At 38.2% G+C, this 21,921-nt stretch overlaps 1 protein-coding gene across 8 annotated transcripts in view; it reads right to left on the bottom strand.

Annotated features, from left to right (window-relative positions):
* Positions 1 to 21,921, bottom strand: part of NUP98 (nucleoporin 98 and 96 precursor) — a 122,075-nt gene that overhangs the window by 80,155 nt on the left and 19,999 nt on the right. For 4 of the 8 annotated variants that reach the window (XM_036119358.2, XM_036119365.2, XM_036119359.2 and 1 more), the window contains exons 3-10: positions 21,791 to 21,892; positions 21,505 to 21,681; positions 18,836 to 18,975; positions 16,419 to 16,526; positions 14,340 to 14,520; positions 12,727 to 12,890; positions 8,232 to 8,369; positions 6,670 to 6,808 (exon numbers count right to left, since the gene is read on the bottom strand). In XM_036119358.2, the coding sequence (XP_035975251.1) occupies positions 6,670 to 6,808; positions 8,232 to 8,369; positions 12,727 to 12,890; positions 14,340 to 14,520; positions 16,419 to 16,526; positions 18,836 to 18,975; positions 21,505 to 21,681; positions 21,791 to 21,892 (1,149 nt within the window). The remainder of the gene's footprint in view (positions 1 to 6,669; positions 6,809 to 8,231; positions 8,370 to 12,726; positions 12,891 to 14,339; positions 14,521 to 16,418; positions 16,527 to 18,835; positions 18,976 to 21,504; positions 21,682 to 21,790; positions 21,893 to 21,921) is intronic. The other 4 variants (XM_036119361.2, XM_036119367.2, XM_036119366.2 and 1 more) reach the window with 2 other exon arrangements.

Genomic DNA, 21,921 nt, shown 5'->3' with positions numbered 1-21,921 from the left:
AGCCCCACAATGGGTAGAGATTACTTAAATAAATAAACCTTAATATATATATATTAAAAATAAGACAATCTCAAAGACACTTTACTGAAGCTAAAGGTTCTTGCTAATAGAAATTTACCTATAAAAATCTCTACAGTAGGGCGCCTGGGTGGCTCAGTCGTTAGGCGTCTGCCTTCAGCTCGGGTCATGCTCCCAGGGTCCGGGGATCAAGTCCCACATCGGGCTCCCTGCTCTCAGCAGAAAGCCTGCTTGCTTCTCCCTCTCCCACTCCCCCTGCTTGTGTTCCTCCTCTAGCTATCTCTCTCTCTGTGTCAAATGAATGGATAAAATCTTTAAAAAAAAAAAAAAAATCTCCACAGTAGCTTTGGTTTTGAACAGATGAACCTTGTATGGGCAGTAATGTGTGGCTGGCTGATCACACAGGAGGAAATTTAATGGTGTCATACTCAATCAACTCATAGGAGCACTCAAGGACTTAACTAGCTGATATTAAAAGAGAAAATAATCTATAAATAACTTTTCTTGGGTTGAACTGTTTCATTATCAGAGATGATGGAGAGTTAAAGAAATCATCCTCCTTCACTATGACCTCCCATCTAGAGAAAATCCTATGATTCCCCTTGAAAATCCACAGGTTTCACCAAAAGACACCTCTACTGCATTATTGCTATTATTTCCCTTTTGTTCAGATATGTCCACGAAGTTTCTGCACTCCTTTTGTAGCTAAATATCAACAAAACATCCAATCAGCATATCATTAATCTTTTTTTTTTTTAAATACAGATTTTAATCATTAAAGAATCTCTACACCCAACATTGGGCTCGAACTCAAGACCCCGAGATCAAGAGTTGCATGCTCCAGGGGCACCTGGGTGGCTCAGTCAGTTGAGCATCTGACTCTTCATTTCGGCTCAGGTCATCTCATGGGTTGTGGGATCAAGCCCTGCGTTGGGCTCCGCACTTGGAGGGGAGTTTGCTTGAGGATTCTCTCCCTCTGCTCCTCCCCCAACTCAATGGAGTGCACGTGCGCACACACTCTCTCTAAAATAAATAAATAAATCTTTATAAAAGGAAAAGAGTTGCATGCTCTACTGACTGAGCCAGCCAGGCATCCCATCATTAATCTCTTGATAAGAGGGGAAAAAAAAAAAATCAATCACTGGCCAGCAAACCTTGTTCATGGAACACTCAGAAGTCTTTTTAAAAGGTATCATGGAGGGGATCAAGTACGAAAGATAACAGAGTAAAGAGAGTATCCTGAAATATAGGACACTATCACCAACTAAGAATGTTATAGTTAGTCATGCCAATATCTGGATTATCTCAATGAAAGCAAAGAATTTAAACAGCTTGAAAATACATTTCTAATGTCACTTAAAAATGCATGGAATCTGACATAATCTGACACATTTTAAATCATACATTCACTAAAAATTTTCTTCAATTGTGCTAATTAATAGCTATGCCACAAAATGGGAGTACTGCTACTCAAGCACAATTTTTTTTAAAGAAGGAGAAAAAAACAGAAAAAATGTACTTGGAGATACTCTTTTTCTTTTTGAGTTAAAATTTAACCAGAAAGGATCTTCCAGCCCAGTAAACAGCAGAAAATAAGATATTTGTGAACTACCTCAAACCCACACGAGGGAAATAAGTCCCAACTTACACTGTTTATACCACACATTTCCTCCGATTCTAACTGACAAAAGTTGATCAACTCTGTTATTTCAAAACAATTTTTAAATGAAAATTAAGGATGATTAATTAATGGTCAATTAATTTACAACAAAGGAGTTAAGCATACACAATAGGGAAGGACAGTCTCTCCAATTAATGGTGCTGGGAAAACTGGACAGCAAAAGAATGAAACTGGACCACCATCTTACACCATAAACAAAAATTAAAGACTTGAACTCTAAGACGTGAAAGTATAAAACCCCTAGAAGAAAACATGGGCATTAAGCTCCTTAATATCTGTCTTGGCCAAAACCAGAGAGGGAGGCAAACCATAAGAGACTCTTAATCTCAGGAAACAAACTGAGGGTTGCTGGAGTGGAGAGGGGTGGGAGGGATGGGGTGGCTGGGTGATGGACACTGGGGAGGGTATGTACTACGGTGAGCGCTGTGAATTGTGTAAGACTGATGAATCACAGACCTGTACCCCTGAAACAAATAATACATTATATGTTAATTAAAAAAAAAATCTGTCTTGGCAATGATTTTTTGGATGTGACACCAAAAGCAAAGGCAACAAAAGCAGAAAGAAACAACTGGGACTACATCAAACTAAAAAGCTTCTGTACAGCAAAGGAAACCATCAACAAAATGAAAAGGTAACCTACTGAATAGGGGAAAATATTTGCAAATCATAGATCTGATAAGAGGTTAATATCCAAAATACATAAAGAACTCAATCCAGTAGCAAAAACACAATCTAATTAAAAATGGGCAGAGGATCTGAGTTGTTCTCTTTACAAAGAAGACATACAGATGGCCAAAAGACATATGCAAAGATGCTCCACATCATTAATCATCAGGGAAATGCAAATCAAAACCACAACGAGGTATCACCTCACACCTATTAGAATGGCTATTATCAAAAAGACAAAAAATAACAAGTGTTGGTAAAAATGTGGAGAAAAGGGAACCCTTGGTGCACCATTGGCGAGCATGTAAATTGGTGTAGACACTGTGGGAAAGAGTATGGAGGGTCCTCAAAAAAATTAAAAATATAGATTCCATATGATCTAACAATCCCACTTCTGGGTATTTATCCAAAGAAAACTAAAAAACTAACCCAGGAAGACATGAACCCCCATATTCACTGCAGCATTATTTACAATAGCCAAAATACAGGAAATAACCTAAACAGCCATTGATGGATAAATGGATAAAGATGTGATATATACATATAATGGATTATTATTATTCAGCTGTAATGGACAATGAAATCTTGCCATTTGTGACAACATGGATGGAATTTGAAAGCATTATGCTAAGTGAAATAAGCCATACAGAGAAAGACAAATACTGCAGGATCTCACTTGTATGTGTAATCTTATAAAACACACACAAAAAAACAGCTTATAGATACAGACAATAGATTGGTGGTTGCCAGAAGAAGGTGATGGGGGGATGGGTGAAATGGGTGAAAGGGGATCTAAAGGTACAAACTTCCAATTATAAAATAAATAAGTCATGGGGATGTAATGTACAGCATGGTGACAATAGTTAATACCGTCTTGCATATTTGAAAGTTGCTAAAATAGTAATCCTAAAAGTTCTCATCATACACACAAGAAAAACGTATAACTACGTACGGTAACATGTTAACTAGTCTTACTGTTAACATGTTAACAAGTTAGTAACATGTTAACTAGTCTTATATGATACGGCAGAAATACCAAATCATATGTCCTACGCCTGAAACTACCGTTATATTTCAATTATATCGCAATTTAGAAAAATGAGCTTTTAAAAAAAAAAGATGTTTAAGTATACAAATAGCTCCTTAACTGTCCACTTAACCATATAGTATGGAAGAATCACTGATTTACTGCCCAGCACCATCTTATCAATACCCAAAGAATCAATCTTTTTATTTTTATTTTTTTTTAAAGATTTTATTTATTTGTCAGAGAGATAGAGAGAGAGCAAAAGCAGGGGGAGCGGCAGGCAGAGGGAGAGGGAGAAGCAGGCTCCCCACTGAGCAGGTAGCCTGATGTGGGCTGGGATCATGACCTGAGCGGAAGGCAGACGCTTAACCATCTGAGCCACCCAGGCGTCCCAGAAGCAATCTTTTTAAACTGTTGCTCACAAGTGTTGACATACTGTCTGTAATTCCTCTCCTGAAACAATTCTACTCCTCCATTCATTCGGAAATTCAGACACTATCTTATACTCATTTAATCTTAAACCCGTCCCTCCCAGGAATAATCATTTACTAAGAAAATAAGCTGATGACTCTGAAGAATGACTTAAGGATCTCAACACCAACTGTAGCAGCAGGTACCCCAACCTTTAACTCTGTGAATTAATCAGCAGCCAAATGAAACAAAATCCCGTAATGGATGTGTGACTAACAATATAATGATGCTCTAAATCTTTGTATAATCTTACCCCATTTCCAGATTTGTTATATGGCTTATTTCCAAATCAGAAGACTCTGTCCACAAACTCAAAGTTGACAGCTTCCCAAGAAAACAAGAATATCAAAGAAAGCCTTACTTAGATAGGATCCCTCAAGGGTAGTAATGGGATGTTAAATTCACCCAAGAGTAGAACAAAACTTGCTACCATGCAACCCCCATCTGACTTAGAAGGAATCCTTACTCTTAGGGCCCCATTTATTCACTCATTAATTCATTTAACCAAGTTTTAGTGAGTACCTATTCTATGCCAGGCACTAGGTCAAAACTGGGGATTAAAAAAGGAAAAAAAATTAGAACAATTAAGATTCATCACATAAGCTAGTGAGGCATATTGGATAAAAATGAAATCTTTCACTTTCAAAACATCAAACATGAATATAAATGTATTTATACAACAACAACAAAATCTCCAAACAAATCAGAAATTTGCAATGATGAAGAACATCAAGCATATTTCAGAAGTCTAGCCCATTTTATCACTTTAGCCTATATAAGCACCCACCTAAAAACAATGTTTGGTTTTTTTCTGAGCATGAAGCATGCACCAAAAAACACGCATTTTCAAAGGAAGGGAAAATTGGTTCTTGAGGGGCTAAATGAATCATAGCTATACAATGGCTTATGGCCCTCCAAAGGGCCACAGTACATAAACAGATAAACAGAACACATGCGGTATTAAAATCTCACAGGGTGAGAAGAAGATTACAAAGCTTTTGGGGGAAGGAGTGACAGTGATGAAAAAAGACTGAAAAACTCTAATTTAACCTTTAAGTATCTTTCCCATCTTAATTTTATAAAATAAACAAGTACTCAAAATAGATACCCATGCTAACCAAGCCCAATGCCTCAAAACCACTCTTTCATAATCAAAAAGAATTAATAGTTGAAATGATAATCACTACTAGGAGTGAGTGAGCAACACAACAAAAAAGGTTAAAAAAATCAAATTAAAGGGGCACCTGGGTGGTGCAGTTAGTTAAGCGTGAACTCTTGGTTTCACTTCAGGTCATGATCTCTGGGTCGCTCAGCACGGAGTCTGCTTGGGGACTCTCTCTCCCTCTCCCTCAACACCCTTCTCCCCGCGCTCATGTTCTCTCTCTAAAATAAATACATAAATCTTTTAAAAAATCAAATCGAGGGCGCCTGGGTGGCTCAGTCGATTAAGCGTCTGCCTTCGACTCAGGTCATGATCCCAGGGTCCTGGGATAGAGCTGCACACCAGGCTCCATGCTCAGTGGGGAGCTTCCTTCTCCCTCTCTCTTTCTCTCAAATAAATAAATAAATAAATAAATAAAATCTTCATTAAAAAAATAAATAAGGGCGCCTGGGTGGCTTGGTTGGTTAAGTGTCTACCTTCAGCTCAGGTCATGATCCCAGGGTCCTGGGATCGAGTCCCACATCAGGCTCCCTACTCAGCGGGGAGTCTGCTTCTCCCTCTGCCCTTTCCCCTGCTCGTGATCTCTATCAAATAAATAAAATCTTTAAAAATAATAATTAATTAATAAAATTAAGTACAAAAATTTAGGAATTGGTACCTATTTCTTTCACATATGCATTTCTGTAAAAACATATCACCTTCTAACAGATTCTTAATGTAGTCTCTTTCTCTAGTACACTATAAGACCATTCAAAAACACTGAAAAACTGTAAAACTCTGTAACTGAGCCAGCCAGGCACTCCAATAACCATCTTTTCATTCATTTCACACTAAATACTCCCTGTGCCTAATAATATATCTGGCACATAAAATCCTTAACAGATATTGGTCATGAAATGAACTTTCGTTATCTAACACAAATTATTAAAGACATTTAGAATAATACAGTGTTTCTATTAAACAAGTTTAATTTTTCCAACATATCCCTGAATAGTGGTTTAGGGTTATTTTTTAATTATTATTCAATCTAATCTGTATTTTCCAAATTTTTAAAAATGAACATGCAATCAAAAATATACTTTTGCAGCTTGAGGGAAAGCTCCAATTTTCAGTAAGAATCGCGCAATCTCAAAAAAAAATTATGAAATCTCAAAATACAACTAAAAATCAAAACAAAAATGACAACAAAAAACATTAAAAAAAAATCATCAAATCTCATTTGTACACTACTTCCCTGTTTGAAACCTGGCCTAAAACAATGTGTTCTTTCAACCGAATGGGTTTCATTTCTGGTTTCTCAACTACCGGTGAGGTAATCTAAAGAAAATCTATTTCCTTATTTTGGAAAAAATCTATCTCCATTAGAGAAGCAATTTTCTACAAGGTACCACTGCATGTGTTGAATGGCCCATTTTATCCAAAGCAGGCAATTAAGAGACTAATAATGAGGTAAGGCAATTTACAACTTTTCTAAGTATGTCAACCCAAGTCTATGATTTTAAATCTTTCCCTCTGGTACCTCACATCAAGCCACAGCTTACCTGAGAATTTTTAAATATTCCCAATCATATGAATCAGGAGAATGATGTGTGGTATAGTCAGTGTAACTTTAAGAGAGCCAAACCTGCTTTTTATATGTACCAAAATTGGAAGTGTTTGTATTGGTTCCTAAAGTCAGGGTTGGTTTGTTACCAAAGAGCCCGCCACTGGTTGTACCAAATGAAGGAGCACTGGTTGTGCTGGTTCCAAATGTAGTAAGCTTGTTATTGCCAAACAGGGTCTAAAAAGAATAAAACACAGGAAAATTTTAAGTAGTATAAAGATACACTCCAAACAACAAATAGAGGTTACCTCAGGTAAACTGGATTGAGGATGAGGTAAGCAAGAGAAGATGTCATAACTTTTATGAAAAAATAGGTGTAATGTGAATAAAGACTATCAGAAAAGTATACTAATCTGAGCAAAATTAACTTTATAGAGCATGCTCCTAGCCTAAGAAGTTAACGGCAACCCTTCAGCAAACACAGTATTACAGTGGGGCAAAGAAAACAATAAAGTAATCAAATATTTCTTTACCTGGTAACAGAAAAGTATCACATATTTAATTTGCCAGTATAAACAGTTATAATAAAAAATTTAAACATGTTAGAACATGGATGAGCCTTCAAAACATTATGCTAAGTAAAAGAAATCAGTCACAAAAGACTACACATTATGTGATTCCATTTATATGAAATGTCCAGAATAGATAAATCTGTAGACAGTAAGCCTGAGGTAGGGAGAAATGAAAAGTGACTACTAATGAGTATGAGGTTTCTTTTTATTAAGGTGATGAGTATGTTCTAAAATTGACTATGGTGATAGTTCCACAGTCTGTTGGTAAACTAAAAACCACTGAATTATAAGCCTTGAAAGGGTGAATTGTATGGCATATGGATTATATCTCAATAAAGTGGTTATTAAAAAGAACTTTTTGAAGCATTATATAATTTTCTCAATTTCTCATCCCAATTAGCTGCCCAAAGAAAAATTAGGAAATAACAGATTTTAATTTCCATGAAAATCACATTTTGGAATTTTTCTTTTCTTTTTTTTTAATTAACCACAACAGCATGTTCAAAGCTTTTTTTAATGGGTACATAATACAGATTGGCTGTTTCATACTAATTCTCACATAGTTAAGTGGCCATACAGAATTTACTATTATTTTTAGGTCAAGTGCACTCCTAAATAGGTTACTTAAATGACTTAACAAGGAACACAATTCAGTTAAGCCTCCATTGCATGAAAACCATGAGACCACCAACAATTTTAGCAACTTAGAATGTTTACTTCTCAAGTATCATACCGACTTATCACCCCAAAAAGAGGTTAGATATAGGAATTAAAAATCACCCGATTTTAAGAATGAAAGCACTTCAATTTAGACTCAATTTAACCAACTGGAGTGATATTTTGCTATCAGAAGTAAACTGTACATAAGCATTGAGGCAAAGAAGTTTTAAAAAGAACTTACTACTTGAAAATTAACCTACTGAAGTTACCTGGTTATTCTTTTTTGCACCAAATAGCTTTAGTTATATCAGTATCAAGTCATATAATGTATCCAGTAAAAACACTTGAAAGATAATTAAATCTTTCTTAGAAATTCCTTTAACAAATGTATACACATCTTCAAATTAGAGTCAACTGTAAAAACCTACCGAACCAACAGCACCAAATCCAGTGTTGGGCTGCCCAAAGAGACCTGTTCCTGTTCCAAATGCTGTCCCAGTGCTGGTGTTTGTAGCTGTCCCAAAAAGACCTCCAGGCTGTGAGGCTTGGGTCACTCCAAATAAACCCTGCAAAAAGTAATGTACATTAAAAGATATCCTACAACAGTCTGTTTTCTTTAAGAGTCTTAGATTAATAATAGTTGCCATTTTAAAAAAGTTTATTTGATATATATTATGCTAAATACACAGAGCATTTCTTTTCTTCACAACAACCCAGATGAGGAGGGCCATTTAAAAAAACAAAACAGGGGCGCCTGGGTGGCTCAGTCGTTAAGCATCTGCCTTCGGCTCAGGTCATGATCCCAGGGTCCTGGGATCGAGCCCCGCGTCGGGCTCCCTGCTCCGCGGGGAGCCTGCTTCTCCCTCTGCCACTCCCCCTGCTTGTGTTCCCTCTCTCGCTGTGTCTCTGTCAAATAAATAAATAAAATCTTTAAAAACAAAACAAAACAAAAATCCCACCTCGGGGCAGTTAAAAACTTGCCCAAGATGTCACAGCTCCTGAGTGACAGGACCAGAAATTCATACCTACATCTAAGCCCAATGAGTTCCAAGGTCCTGGGCAGCTAATAAGACTTTATACTAACTCTTATGCTCTAAGAAACAGCAGGGTTGCAACACTGAAAACAAAACAATATGACAGAATGCTTCATTTTCAGATAGTTATGCTGAAAGAACTAATCAATACTGAGCTGTGGAATGGATTTTGAATCAAGTAACTGAAAACAATCAGAAGAAATAATCAATCTGGACAGAGGCAGGAGTGTAAAGTTAAAGTCTTTTTTTGTAAAGATTTTATTTATTTGTCAGAGAGAGAGAGAGCACAAGCAGGGGGAGCGGCAGGCAGAGGGAGAAGCAGGCTCCCCGCTGAGCAAGGAGCCTGATGAGGGACTTGATCCCAGAGCCCTGGGATCACGACCTGAGCTGAAGGTAGATGTTTAACCCAGCAACCCAGCAACGCAGGCATCCCAAAGTCGTCTTAATTTGAGAAAAGAAACTACACTCATGGGGTGCCTGGGTGGCTCAGTCGTTAAGTGGCTGCCTTCGGCTCAGGTCATGATTCCAGGTCCTGGGATCGAGCCCCGCATTGGGCTCCCTGCTCGGCGGGAGGCCTGCTTCTCCCTCTCCCACTCCCACTGCTCGTATTCCCTCTCTCGCTGTGTCTCTGTCAAATAAAAATAAAACCTTTAAAAAAAAAACAAACACTACACTCATTTCAAATAAGCAAAGTTCATATCCAATGTTTAAGAAGGTATTTTATTTTTGCATTAGTTAACGACAACAAAAAAAATACTGCACTAATGGACTATTATTACTGAACTGAGAATTCAACAGTGTTGGGTTTTTTGTTTGTTTTTAAAGATTTATTTATTTGAGACCGAGAGAGAGAGGACGTGCGAGCCCATGTGGGGGGTAGGGAGGTGGGGAGAAGAGGGAGAGGGAAGAGAGTCTCAAGCAGACTCCCCACTGAGCATGAAGTCTGATGTGGGGCTCGATCTGACATACCTGAGCTCACGACCTGAGCCCAAACCAAGAGTCACGTCGGGTTTGACTGAGCCCACCCAAGTGACTGAGCCCACCCAAGTGCTCCAAACACAGTGTTTTTAAACAGCTTTACTAAGACATAATTCACATACCATAAAATTTACCCATTTAAAGTTCACTATTTAGGTTTTTTTCCCTATGTTCAGACTTATGCAATTACCCCTACTCTCTAAATTTAGAACAGTTTCATCACTCCAAAAAGAAACCCCAGGCCCATTAAGAATCATTCCCTATTCCTAGGCAATCAATCACGAATCTACTTTTTGTTTCCATGGATTTGTCCATTCTGAATATTTTGTATGAATGGAATCCTATAAAATGTGGTCCTTTGTGGATGGCTTGTTTAAACTTGGCATGTTTAAAAGGTCCCAACCACGTTCTAACATTTATCATTCCATTTATGGCCAAGTAATATTCCACTGTATGAATACACATTTTTTTAAATTCATTCATTAATGGACATTTGAGATGTTTCTACATTCTGGCTATGTTATAATCATTTGTGTACAAATTTTTGTTTTCATTTCTGTTGGTGAAATACCAAGGTGTGCAATTACTGGGTTAAATGGTAACTCTGTGTGTAACATTTTGAGGAACCACCAAACTGCTTTCCAAAGTGGTTGTATTACCTTACATTCCTACCAGCAATGTATAAGGTTTCCAATTTCTCCAAATTTTTGAAAATACTACTATCTAGTTTTTTATGCCTTCCTCGTGGATATGAAGCAGTGTCTCACTGTGGTTTTGACTTGCACATTCCTGGTACCAGAGTTGAGTATTTCTTCATGTGCTCATTAGCCATTTGTTTATCTTCTTTGAAGAAATACCTCTTCAAGTTTTTGGCCCATTTTTAATGGGTTATCACCTTATTGAATCATTAAAGTTATTTATATATTCTGAATGCAAGTCCTTCATAAAATATAAAACTTATAAATATTTTCTACCATCTGTGGGTGTTCTTTTCTCTTTCTTGATGGTATTCCTGTGACCCACAAGTTTTAATTTTGATAAAGTCCAATATATTTTTTTCTTTTGCGTTTGGTGTCATTTCTAAGAAACAATTATCTAATTCCTTTTCTTGTTAGAATTTTATAGTTTCAGCTCTTATATTTAAGTATTTGATCCATTTTGAGTTACTGTGTATAGCTGCTACAGTGGTGGGAAAAAAGGGTTCAGTTGCATTTTTTTTTTCCAACTGCATTTTTATGCATTAAAAAATCAATTGTCCTAGGAGCACCTGAGTGGCTCAGTCAGTTGAGTGTCCAAATCTTGATTTTGGCTCAGGTACTGATCTTAGGGTCGTGGCATCGAGCCCCATGTTGGGCTCTGCACTCAGCAGGAAGTCTGCTTCTCCCCCTCCCTCCCACTCACAAACTCTCTCTAAAATAAATAAATAATTTTTTAAAAAGAAAGAAAAAAGAAAAATCAATTGTCCTAGCACCATCTGTTGAAGAGTATTCTTTCCCCATCGAGAACTGTTTTGATATTTTATTGCAAATCATTTGTCTATAAATTTGAGGATTTATTTCTGGGCTCTCAACTCTATTCCACTGATCTATATGTCTAGCCTTATGTCAGTACCACAGTCTTGATTACTATTGCTTTATACTAAACTTTAAAATTGAGACATGTGGGGCACCTGGGTGGATCAGTCATTAAGTGTCTGCCTTCAGCTCAGGTCATGATCCCACGGTCCTGGAATTGAGCCCCGCTCTCAACAGGAAGCCTGCTTCTCCCTCTCCCACTCCCCCCTGCTTGTGTTCCCTCTCTCGCTGTGTCTCTGTCAAATAAATAAATAAAATCTTTAAAAATAAAATAAAATAAAATTGAGACATGTGAGTCTTCTAGCTTTCTTCTTTCTCAAGATTATTTTGGCTATTCTGGGTTCCTTTCTATTTTTTGTTTAGTGTTTTTATCATGAAAAGGTGTCAAACGCTTTTTCTGTACCTACTGAGGTCATGTGGTTTCTGTTTTTTATTGTTTTTCTTTTATCCTTTTTTTTTTTAAGTGGGCTCCACGCTCCCCCCTGCCCCATGTGGGCTTGAACTCATGACCCTGAGATCAAGACCTAAGCTGAGATCAAGAGTCAGAAGCTTAACCAACTGAGCCACCCAGGCATCCCTTTTTTATTTCTCTGGTTTATTAATTTTTCTATGTTGAACCAACATTCTGGGATAAATCCCACATGGTATGGTTATAATCCTTTTAAATGTTATTGAATTTTGTTTGCCAGTATTTCTAAGATTTTGGGGTCTGGCTGTAATTGTTTTTTAATCAGATAAAGGATCTTTAACTTAAAGGCCAATTAAATTCCAAGAATTCGAATCAATAAATCATACCTCTTATTAATCTTAATTTTATTCTTCCCTAGAAGAGTCCTTAGAAATAAACTGGTAGTGACTCTAAGTACTTCCTCTTTTGCTTTTTGCACAGAAGTACCAATTATCCAATATGGCTCTGAGTTTTAATGCTCCCTTATTTATTTTAATGAATTACACACCTTTGCCTGACCCCACTTAAGGGAACAAGATGAAAGAATACTCTGAAATACAGCCAGTAATTTATAAGTATTTTCTCCTATTACTCTACAGAATGGGTACAGCCAATGTCCTAAGGTGTAGCCTTCAGGATGGCCAATTCCAGCACACTAAGCAGCTCAGAAAGAAGAGGTAACTTGCTCAACAGCCTCTCAGTGAGTATAGAGTAGAGCTTGTACTAGAATCTAGGTTTTAATTTTTTACATTTTGCTCTTTCCTTTACTACATACCATCAACCCTTAAGAACTACTAGAGACAAAACTTGCTAGTTTGACATTAGAAGCCTCATTACTTAGCTCCCATGAATGTAAGATGTGGCATTAACGAAGGGCCTGGTTGCTTACCATGGTGCTGGTGCTTGGCTGTCCTAGTGTGCTGGTATTACCAAAAGAAAAGCCAGTGTTCTGGGTGGTTGTGGCCTGGCCAAATGGTTTGCTGAAGAGGCTGGTAGTCTGCTGATTCTGTTGTCCAAAGAGACCACCCGGATTTGTTCCAAATCCAGTGGTACCTTTCAGAAAGAAAAAAATAAAGGAAAGTAAAAATAAATGGAGGAAAAAACCCTCAAACCTTACGTTACTCAGTTACTGCAATAGCCTTAATATTCTTGAATATGCATCTAAATTACCCTACATTAATTCACTACTCAAACTAGATAAACATTTCACTTCCCATCCTTTTTCACCTAACTTGGATTTCGTTCAGACTTTAATTCCTATAATAATATTCTGACCCCAAGAACCCTGGCTGGGCTAAGTAATTTTCCTCTTGTGAGTCCAAAACTTTCCATTTTACAAGATACCACACTACACTCAAAATCTGTATGTGTATTTTAACCCTGTTAGACTAAATTTTTCTTGAGAACAGAGGCTTTCTCTTTATAATTCCAGCATAGAATACATTGTACTTGATAATGAATATATGGCTAAGCTACATCACAGAACACCAGGATTGAAATGAATGTTAAATGCCACTTAAACATATATTTATCTGTGTATTTGTGGGTGTATATAAATCTCTCTAAAAGATCACGAAAAAGTCTAACTTTAGCTTGTTTCTATGGGGGAAAAAATGGTAGCTAGGGGAGAGAAAGAAGATAACTTTGGTTACAGACTTTTTTGTGTCTCATGAACTTTTTATCATATATATTACCTATACAAAAGTAGTATTTGTATTAAAGGAATTTAGTCCTCATCCTAGATTTCCCTCTTTCACATTCCACATCAAAGCAATCTATTAGCAAATCCCATCAGTTCTATGTTCAAACTGGGTCCAGAATCTGACATTTTTACCACCTCCATCTCCTTAGCCAACCCACCATCATCTCTCATGTGAATGAAGTAATAGCTTTCCTAACGGATCTGTTTTCACCCTTGCCCCTTACAACCTACTTTTTCTTTTTCCTGAGTTTCTTAAGTTGATACAACACAGTGATTCCCCAAGTCTCTAGGTTATGCTATGCTCATAAATGTAGCTACCACAATTTACTCTATTTAATAGAGCAGGCTTCAGATGATCCTTCACTCATAATCACATGACTTCTCTTTCTACAACTTCTAATGGCTTCCCAACTCAAAAATTCAGATCTTAACACTGGCCCACAAAGTCCTATAAAATATAGTCCCTATATCCCTCAATGCTTCCCCTTAGTCCTTATCTCTTTGGGAAAAAACTCAGGGTTTTAGACTTATAGCTTCCTCTGGCTGGAATGTTCTTCCCCAGCAATTTGTACAGATTTATCCTTTGCCTTCTTCAGAGGGGTCACTGTTCAAATGCTACCTTATTAAAGCGAGGCCCTTTTTAACCATCTTCATTTAAAACTCTATTTCTCTCCATCCCCACATACACATCACTCTATTCCTCCAACATCACTGAATTATTCTTCTCCATAGCATTTATCACAAAATGACAATTATGTTTCAGTTGTCTGTCCCTCCTCAATATGGTGCCAAGTGCTTACTAGTTCCAAAGGCTGTTTTGTTCTGACCATATGCAAAGCCTGAATTAGTGGTAGAGGAGCTGAAGAGTCCTGTCGCACTGGAGGTGGCTGGAGAAGACCCAAACAAGCCAGCTGTGGTACCTGCTCCCACTTGGTTCTGCGGGCCTTTCCGGTTAGCCTGATAATCCTCTAAACGAAGTTCCTAGAGGAAGGGAAAGCATATTTCCTATCTTTACATGCAGCCAAAAAAATTATTTAGGAAACAATACTTAAATTTAGAATTCAATTTCCATGTTCACATAAGAACCATGACTAAAAAACAGAAAACTACAGAACATTAACTTAATATTGTTACAGAAAAACACTTTCAATAGTGTAGAATGGACATTAAGATCCATACCGTAATCACTAACACTACAGGCCAAAGGACTAACCAATCTTAATTTTAATTTTCTTTTGTAAACAGTAGTACTTTCTTTTAGTAGAACGCTATAGAATTTTATCTATTCCCACCCCAAATGTAAAAATTAGCTAAAAAGATCAAGGATTCTGGGATGGGGTGAGGGGGTCTCAGAAAATTAGGGAAAGAAGGGATGAAGTTTAACATTAACAGTTTTGCCTCACAAGTCAGGGTGTTTCCAATAAAGCAAGTATAGTTTGGGATGCAGAGGAAGCAACAGTTACAATCAGGGTTGACACTCAAAATTTACAAGACACTATCACACACCAATAAGAATGAACAAACTGGGGCGCCTGGGTGGCTCAGTCGGTTAAGCGACTGCCTTTGGCTCAGGTCATGATCCCGGAGTGCTGGGATCGAGTTCCATGTCCGGCTCCCTACTCAGCGGGAAGCCTGCCTCTCCCTCTGACGCTTCCCCCTTCTCAGGCCCTCTCTCTCTCTCTCTCTCAAATAAATAAAATCTTTAAAAAAAAAAAAAAAAATGAACAAACTGTAACTTCATGAAACACCATGGATAAATCCCACAATGTGGAAAAACAGACTTGAAAGTATGTAATGCAAGATTTCACCTATATAAAGTCTGAAATGAGGAAAATATGGACAATCATGATAGTGGTTACCTTTAGAAGGGGGCGGAAATCGTGACTAGGGAGGCAGGGCGTATGGGGGATATCAGGAATGCTGGTAATGCTCTGTGACTTAATCTGGATCCTGGTTACATGGGTATGTTCACTTGGTGAAAACTTACTATGTGGTACACTTATGATTTTTCATGAGTTTATTAGAAACATGTGCATGGGGTGTGCCTAGGTGGCTTAGTGGTTGAGCGTCTGCCTTCAGCTCAGGTCATGATCCCAAGGTCCTGGGATTGAGCCCCACATCGGGCTCCCTCCTCAGTGGAGAGTCTGCTTCTCCCTCTGTATGTGCACACTCTCTCTCTCAAATAAATAAATCTTAAAAAAAAAAAGAGTTGTGGAATATTCCCCAAAAAAGCAATCATTAAAAAAAAACAAAAACAAAAAACAAAAAAAACATGCATGCCATGTACACACACACTGCCCAGTGTAATGTGAGCAACATAAAATCTATTACAATAGACTACCTAGTAGAACTATACCAGTACTCACAAGCTGAATATTGCCCTGCCTAAAATATGTATAAATACTACATTAATTTAAAAAAATAATTTGGGGGGGGCACCTGGGTGGCTCAGTTGGTTAGGCGTCTGCCTTCAGCTTGAGTCATGACCTCAGGGTCCTGGGATTGACCCCTGCATCAGTCTCCCTGTTCGGCCAGGAATCTGCTTCTCCCTCTCCCTTTGCTCCTCCCCTTCCCCTGCTCACTTGTGCTTGCATGCTCTAATAAGTAAATAAAATTTTAAAAAAATAATAATTTGGCTGTGGGGCGCCTGGCTGACTCAATCAGTACAGCATGTGGCTCTTATTCTCGGTTGGGATCGTGAGTTCAAGCCCCACATTGGGCACAGAGCTTATTTAAAAAAAAAAAAATGTGGTTGTTAGTTTTTTACATAAACCCAACGTGAACCACTTGATCCTAAAAATAATCAAAACATTTTTAAAACCTGCTTTCCAATAGAATCAAAAGGTTAGGCTGATATTTCTGTATTGCATTTTACTGACCTCTAGTGACTTGCTTTCATATTCTTTCATAGCAGTAATACACTGGTGCTTGGTACTGATGTTAGTGCTAACTCCAGCTTTAACCATAGTATCTGTACCAGTTGGAGGCTGCAAAAGAAGATAAAGGCAAATTTGAAAGTCTGAAGCAAATGTTTAAGTCCAAACTCTAAATCCCTACTCTCACAGACACAATTCTTCAACCACTGAACTCTATAGTAACTAGTCCTGTAGATCTTCTGCTAAATGAGATAGTTTCAAGGGTGCTTAACTAAATATACTGCATTTCTGATCTCTCCTCTCCTTACATCAAGGTTATCTAAATAAATCAGTATCAGTAATAGTTATCACAGATATTAAGCCCATAACCAAGCCATCTAATTATCTACTAAAATATACTTAAGGGGCACCTGGGTGGCTCAGTTGGTTGGGTATCTACCTTTGGCTCAGGTCATGATCCCAAGGTCCTGGGATTGAGCCCTGCATTGGCTCCCTGCTCAGCAGGAAGCCTGCTTCTCCCTCTCCCTCTGCCCCTTCCCCCTGCTCGTGCTCTTTCTCTAATAAATAAAATCTTTAAAAAAAAAAAAGGAAATAAAAGAAATAAATAAAGTACAGTTAAGATTACCTGCATAAGAAAAACTTTATCCAATTTACCCAACATGTACATTTAAACCTGTATTACTCAGGCTTAATTGCCCCCTACCCTGCTCTAAAATGTCTGCTTTATTTTATTTAATTTTTTGAAGTGTCTGCTTCATAAGTTGTTGCATTTAAGAAATATGGAAGCCTGGCTTTTTCCCTATAACTTTATAAGGAAAAAGGCACAATATGTAACTAAAGATTTCTACATGTATTGTCGTTTTCTCAATTATTGTACTTTCCAAGAGATAACACATAGTATTTTTCACTATCATTTATATTTAAGTTTATATTAAATATAGGGTTCTAAATTCAGTATGTTTCTAAATTCTAAAGTTCAGTTTTGAGGCACCTGGGTGGCTCAGTCAGTTAAGCATCTGTCTTTGGCTCAGGTCATGATCTCTGAGTCCTGGGACCGAGCCCCACATCGGGCTCCCTGCTCAGTGGGGAGTTTGCTTCTCCTTCTCCCTCTGTCCCTCCACCCTGCTTATGCTCTCTCTCTCTCTCAAATAAATAAAATCTTAAAAATAAATAAATAAAAAATAAATAAATAAAATAAAGTTCAGTTTCTAAATTATGACTTCGCCACCTTGGCTAAGAAATTCTTCATTTCCTAGAGTAAATTTTAACAAGAAGTTAAGCCAAGACCTTTTTGTGCCAGATTTTCTTTAGGCTAACTGTACCTCCAGCCTATTCTAAGTATCTCCCAACCAATCACATCAAGTGGTATCTTATATCAAGTAGTATTCCATACATTTTCATTAATAAATCTTCCACTCTAATCCTCTATCAAGTTCTCTCAAAATAGCCAAGAAAACATGGGCGCCTGGGTGGCTCAGTCGGTTAAGCGTCTGCCTTTGGCTCAGGTCATGATCCCAGGGTCCTGGGATCGAGCCCCGCGTCGGGCTCCCTGCTCTGCGGGAAGCCTGCTTCTCCCTCTCCCACTCCCCCTGCTTGTGTTCCCTCTCTCGCTGTGTCTCTCTCTGTCAAATAAACAAATAAAATCTTTAAAAAAAAAAAAAAAAAAAAAAATAGCCAGGAAAACATCAAACTCTATTGCCCCATTTTGCCATTTCATCAAGAGAAGTTTTATTTTTCATTGGAACACAGAATATTGATGAGTTATTCTATATATCTCCTTAAAGAGGCCCTGTTCTTTTTAAAGACTCTTTTTTTAATTTAAATTCAATTAATTAACATATAGTGTATTATTAGTTTCAGATGGTAGAGGTTCAGTGATTCATCAGTCTTATATAATACCCAGTGCTCATTACATCATGTGCCCTCCTTACTGTCCATCACCCAGTTACCCCATCCTCTCATCCCCCTCCCCTCCAGCAACCCTCAGTTTGTTTCCTATGATTAAGAGTCTCTTATAGTTTGTCTCCCTCTCTGATTTTGTCTTGAAAGAGGCCCTATTTTCAATAATTTTTTTTAGTTTGCTCCCTCATTCCTTTATAAGGAATGCTGATCATTCAGAGCCAAGTTATGAATGCAGTAAATACAAGTTCAACCTCATACTACCTATTGTAATCAACCTTGTGAATATAAATTTGGGTGGACTGAGCATGATTCAAATACACATAATCAAGATTTATGTTTCATGACTTTCCCACCTACTATATAAATATTTACAGATTTTGTTCTTAACACATCTTTCAAGAAGAGTGAGACTAAACTGTGCATAACTGGAAAAAGGAGAAATTTTACCATTCATCCTGCAAAGAGATATACAAATGGAAGAGTAATATATTCCACAAAGACTGGAAGAAAAGACTTACATTAAACTTAATAGTGGTCCCAGTAGGAGCAGCTGTAAAACTACTTGGCCCAAAGAGGGAGCCAGATGTGCTACCAAAAGGATTGGAGGTTGTATTTGTAGTACCAAAAAGTCCCCCACTGCCAGTACTTGTTCCAAAATCTGTAAATTAGAAAGAAAAATGAGATGGCAACAGTTAAGAATTTAAGAATCTGTAAGATATTTTGGAATTGGGCTTTGGCACCATAGGAGCATTACTTTCACATCCTCAAATTTTCTATCTTTCCTATCTCCCGACCAGGTACCTTCAAACCTGCTTCATACAGACACATACATAATTCTAGGCTTCCAACTTTGAAGTGAAACAAAATCTGAATCTCTTTGTCAGCTAAGCGTCTATAAAGTTCTTGTTGGGCAAACCTGGAAGACAAGTGAAAAGAAATAGTACTCTATTTCATCATAAATTTTATCTCATTTCTCCTTTCTTGATAAGACTCCATGCTGAATGAACCTGTCTTTCTGAAAACATCACAACAGACTTCAACAAAAGTGGTCACAGTATATTTTATCTACATACATTAAGACAAACACCTATATAACACCAAAAAGTTCAAAACATAAAAATGATCCTATTAGAGCAACCAAACAGATTATTATAAAATTTTGCCCAGTAATTTAGAAAAATTAGTAGGCATGTTGATTATTTTTTAGAATAAATCCTGATTGCCTTACTTTTCCAAAAAGCTGAATTTCAAAAAATTACATAAAAGTGAATTTAACTGGGGCTGTCTGCATGGCTCAGTTGGTAAAGTGACTGCCTTCAGCTCAGGTCATCATCCTGGAGTCCCGGGAACGAGTCCCGCATCGGGCTCCCTGCTCAGCAGGGAGTCTGTTTCTCCCTCTGACCCTCCCCCCTTTCTCATGTGCTCTCTCCCTCTCATTTTCTCTCTCTCAAATAAATATATAAATAAAATCTTTAAAAAAAAGTGAATTTAACTGTTATCTAAGGAATATATTTTTCAAAGAGAGATATTACTTCTCAAGAAGTTATACATAGGGTGCAGAAATGTCAGTAAGCAATAAAGTTATCTGCCAATATTTAATAGTAAGTGACATCCTAATCACCAATTTAAGAGGAATCGGATTTCACACTGGCCAACTATTTCTTTTTTAAAAACATGTCCTGGGGCGCCTGGGTGGCTCAGCTGGTTAAGCGAATGCCTTCAGCTCGGGTCATGATCCTGGAGTCCCGTGATCGAGTCCCCATCGGGCTCCCTCTCAGCGGGGAGTCTGCTTCTCCTCTGACCCTCCCCCCTCTCATGTGCTCTCTCTCTCATTCTCGCTCTCTCAAATAAATAAAATCTTTAAAAAAAAAAATGTCCTAATGTATGGTTTCAAGTAAACAGTCACATCTCTTTTGAATTAGCATGTTAGATTGCATTTTACATTGTTATGGTTAAATATTTCAATACCCCCCAACTTCCCCCCCCCTTTTTTAAAGGTTTTATTTATTTATTTGACAGAGAGAGACACAGTGAGAGAGGGAACACAAGTAGGGGGAGTGGGAGAGGGAGAAGCAGGCTTCCCGCAGAGCAGGGAGCCTGATGTGGGGCTCGATCCCAGGACCCTGGGATCATGACCCGAGCTGCAGGCAGACGCATAACGACTGAGCCACCCAGGTGCCCCCCCACAACTTTCCCTTTGTGAAATATTGATAGCTGGCTAACTTATTCATTCTGCTATGCTTTTGCGCTGTGAATGTATCAACTCACAGGGCATACCTGTTCAACTAGTAGTGGCTACCTCAAAGTACTGTGTGGAGAAGTATCCCCAGGCCACATTTAAACTTAAAAGAGAAAGAAACCACCTATTAGAAACATCTGCTGGGGCGCCTGGGTGGCTCAGTCGTTATGCGTCTGCCTTCGGCTCAGGTCATGATCCCAAGGTCCTGGGATCGAGCCCCGCACCAGGCTCCCTGCTCCGTGGGAAGCCTGCTTCTCCCTCTCCCACTTCCCCTGCTTGTGTTTCCTCTCTTGCTGTGTCTCTCTCTGTCAAATAAATAAATAAAATCTTAAAAAAAAAAAACCTGCTATGGGGCACCTGGGGTAGCTCAGTCAGTTAAGTGTCCAACTCTTGACTTCAGCTCAGGTCTTGATCTCAGGGTCGTGAGTTCAAGCCCTGTGTTGGGCTCCACGAGCCCACTTAAATAAAACAACAAAACACCTGCCACGGATAAGGAATGGAAGAGTAACCATGTCACATCTAGTATCTGTTATTCCTCCTTTAGTCTCTTATACCCAATGTGAAACAGAGGCAAGAAGAAGGTGCCCCTGCAGTACAATATGGCTGACTACATGCGTTCCTCCTTGAAATTCTCCTCTCTTAACACCTATGACATTACTCTGGCCTGGCTTTTCATCCACTCTCTGGTCATTCTATGTCAGGAGCCTCTTCCTCTGCATATCCTTTGAATACTAGTGCTTCTTAGATTTCCAATCTTGGAGCGATATAGCCCCTTCCTTTCTAGCCTATTAAACTTTTCAAATACATTTTGAAGTTTTCCTCTCCCCAGTGTTTTTGCCATCTGGTGGAGAAAGGAGGTAAATGAACACAGGAAAAAGAAAAAGAGGGAGTACATTCAATAAGCAAACCAAACTATTAGACGCAAAAGTCCAATGATGTCCTACTTACTTCCAAAGCCAGTTGGTTTATTTTGCGCAAAGGCATTGTTTTGGGATGAGAAGAGACTGGTCCCTGTACTTGCAGTTCCAAACAAGCTATTTGATGTTCCTGTTGATGTGCCAAACCCAAAGCCAGTGCTTGTGGAAGTAGCTGGCTGACTAAATGAGTTAGTACCAAATAATCCTCCTGGATAGATGGAGAGGAAAAAAACAGTTAAATAGATGGATTGGAACCACTAAATGAAGTCCTATACCAGCTATAAATAAACCAACTGTATTCCAAGTAAAACCCCTACCTGGTTTGGTCTGTGAATTTCCAAACAGGCCTCCAGTATTGTTGCTAGAACCAAATGCAGATGTTCCAAATGCTCCTCCACTAGTAGTGCCAAAGCCAGTGTCTGAAAAAGCAAAATCCAGGGTCAAAATA

Source organism: Halichoerus grypus, chromosome 11 (assembly GCF_964656455.1).
Source record: "Halichoerus grypus chromosome 11, mHalGry1.hap1.1, whole genome shotgun sequence".
Taxonomy (NCBI): domain Eukaryota; kingdom Metazoa; phylum Chordata; class Mammalia; order Carnivora; family Phocidae; genus Halichoerus; species Halichoerus grypus.
The sequence above is the reverse complement of the archived record's forward strand: the minus strand, read 5'-3'. Positions and strand labels throughout refer to the sequence as shown.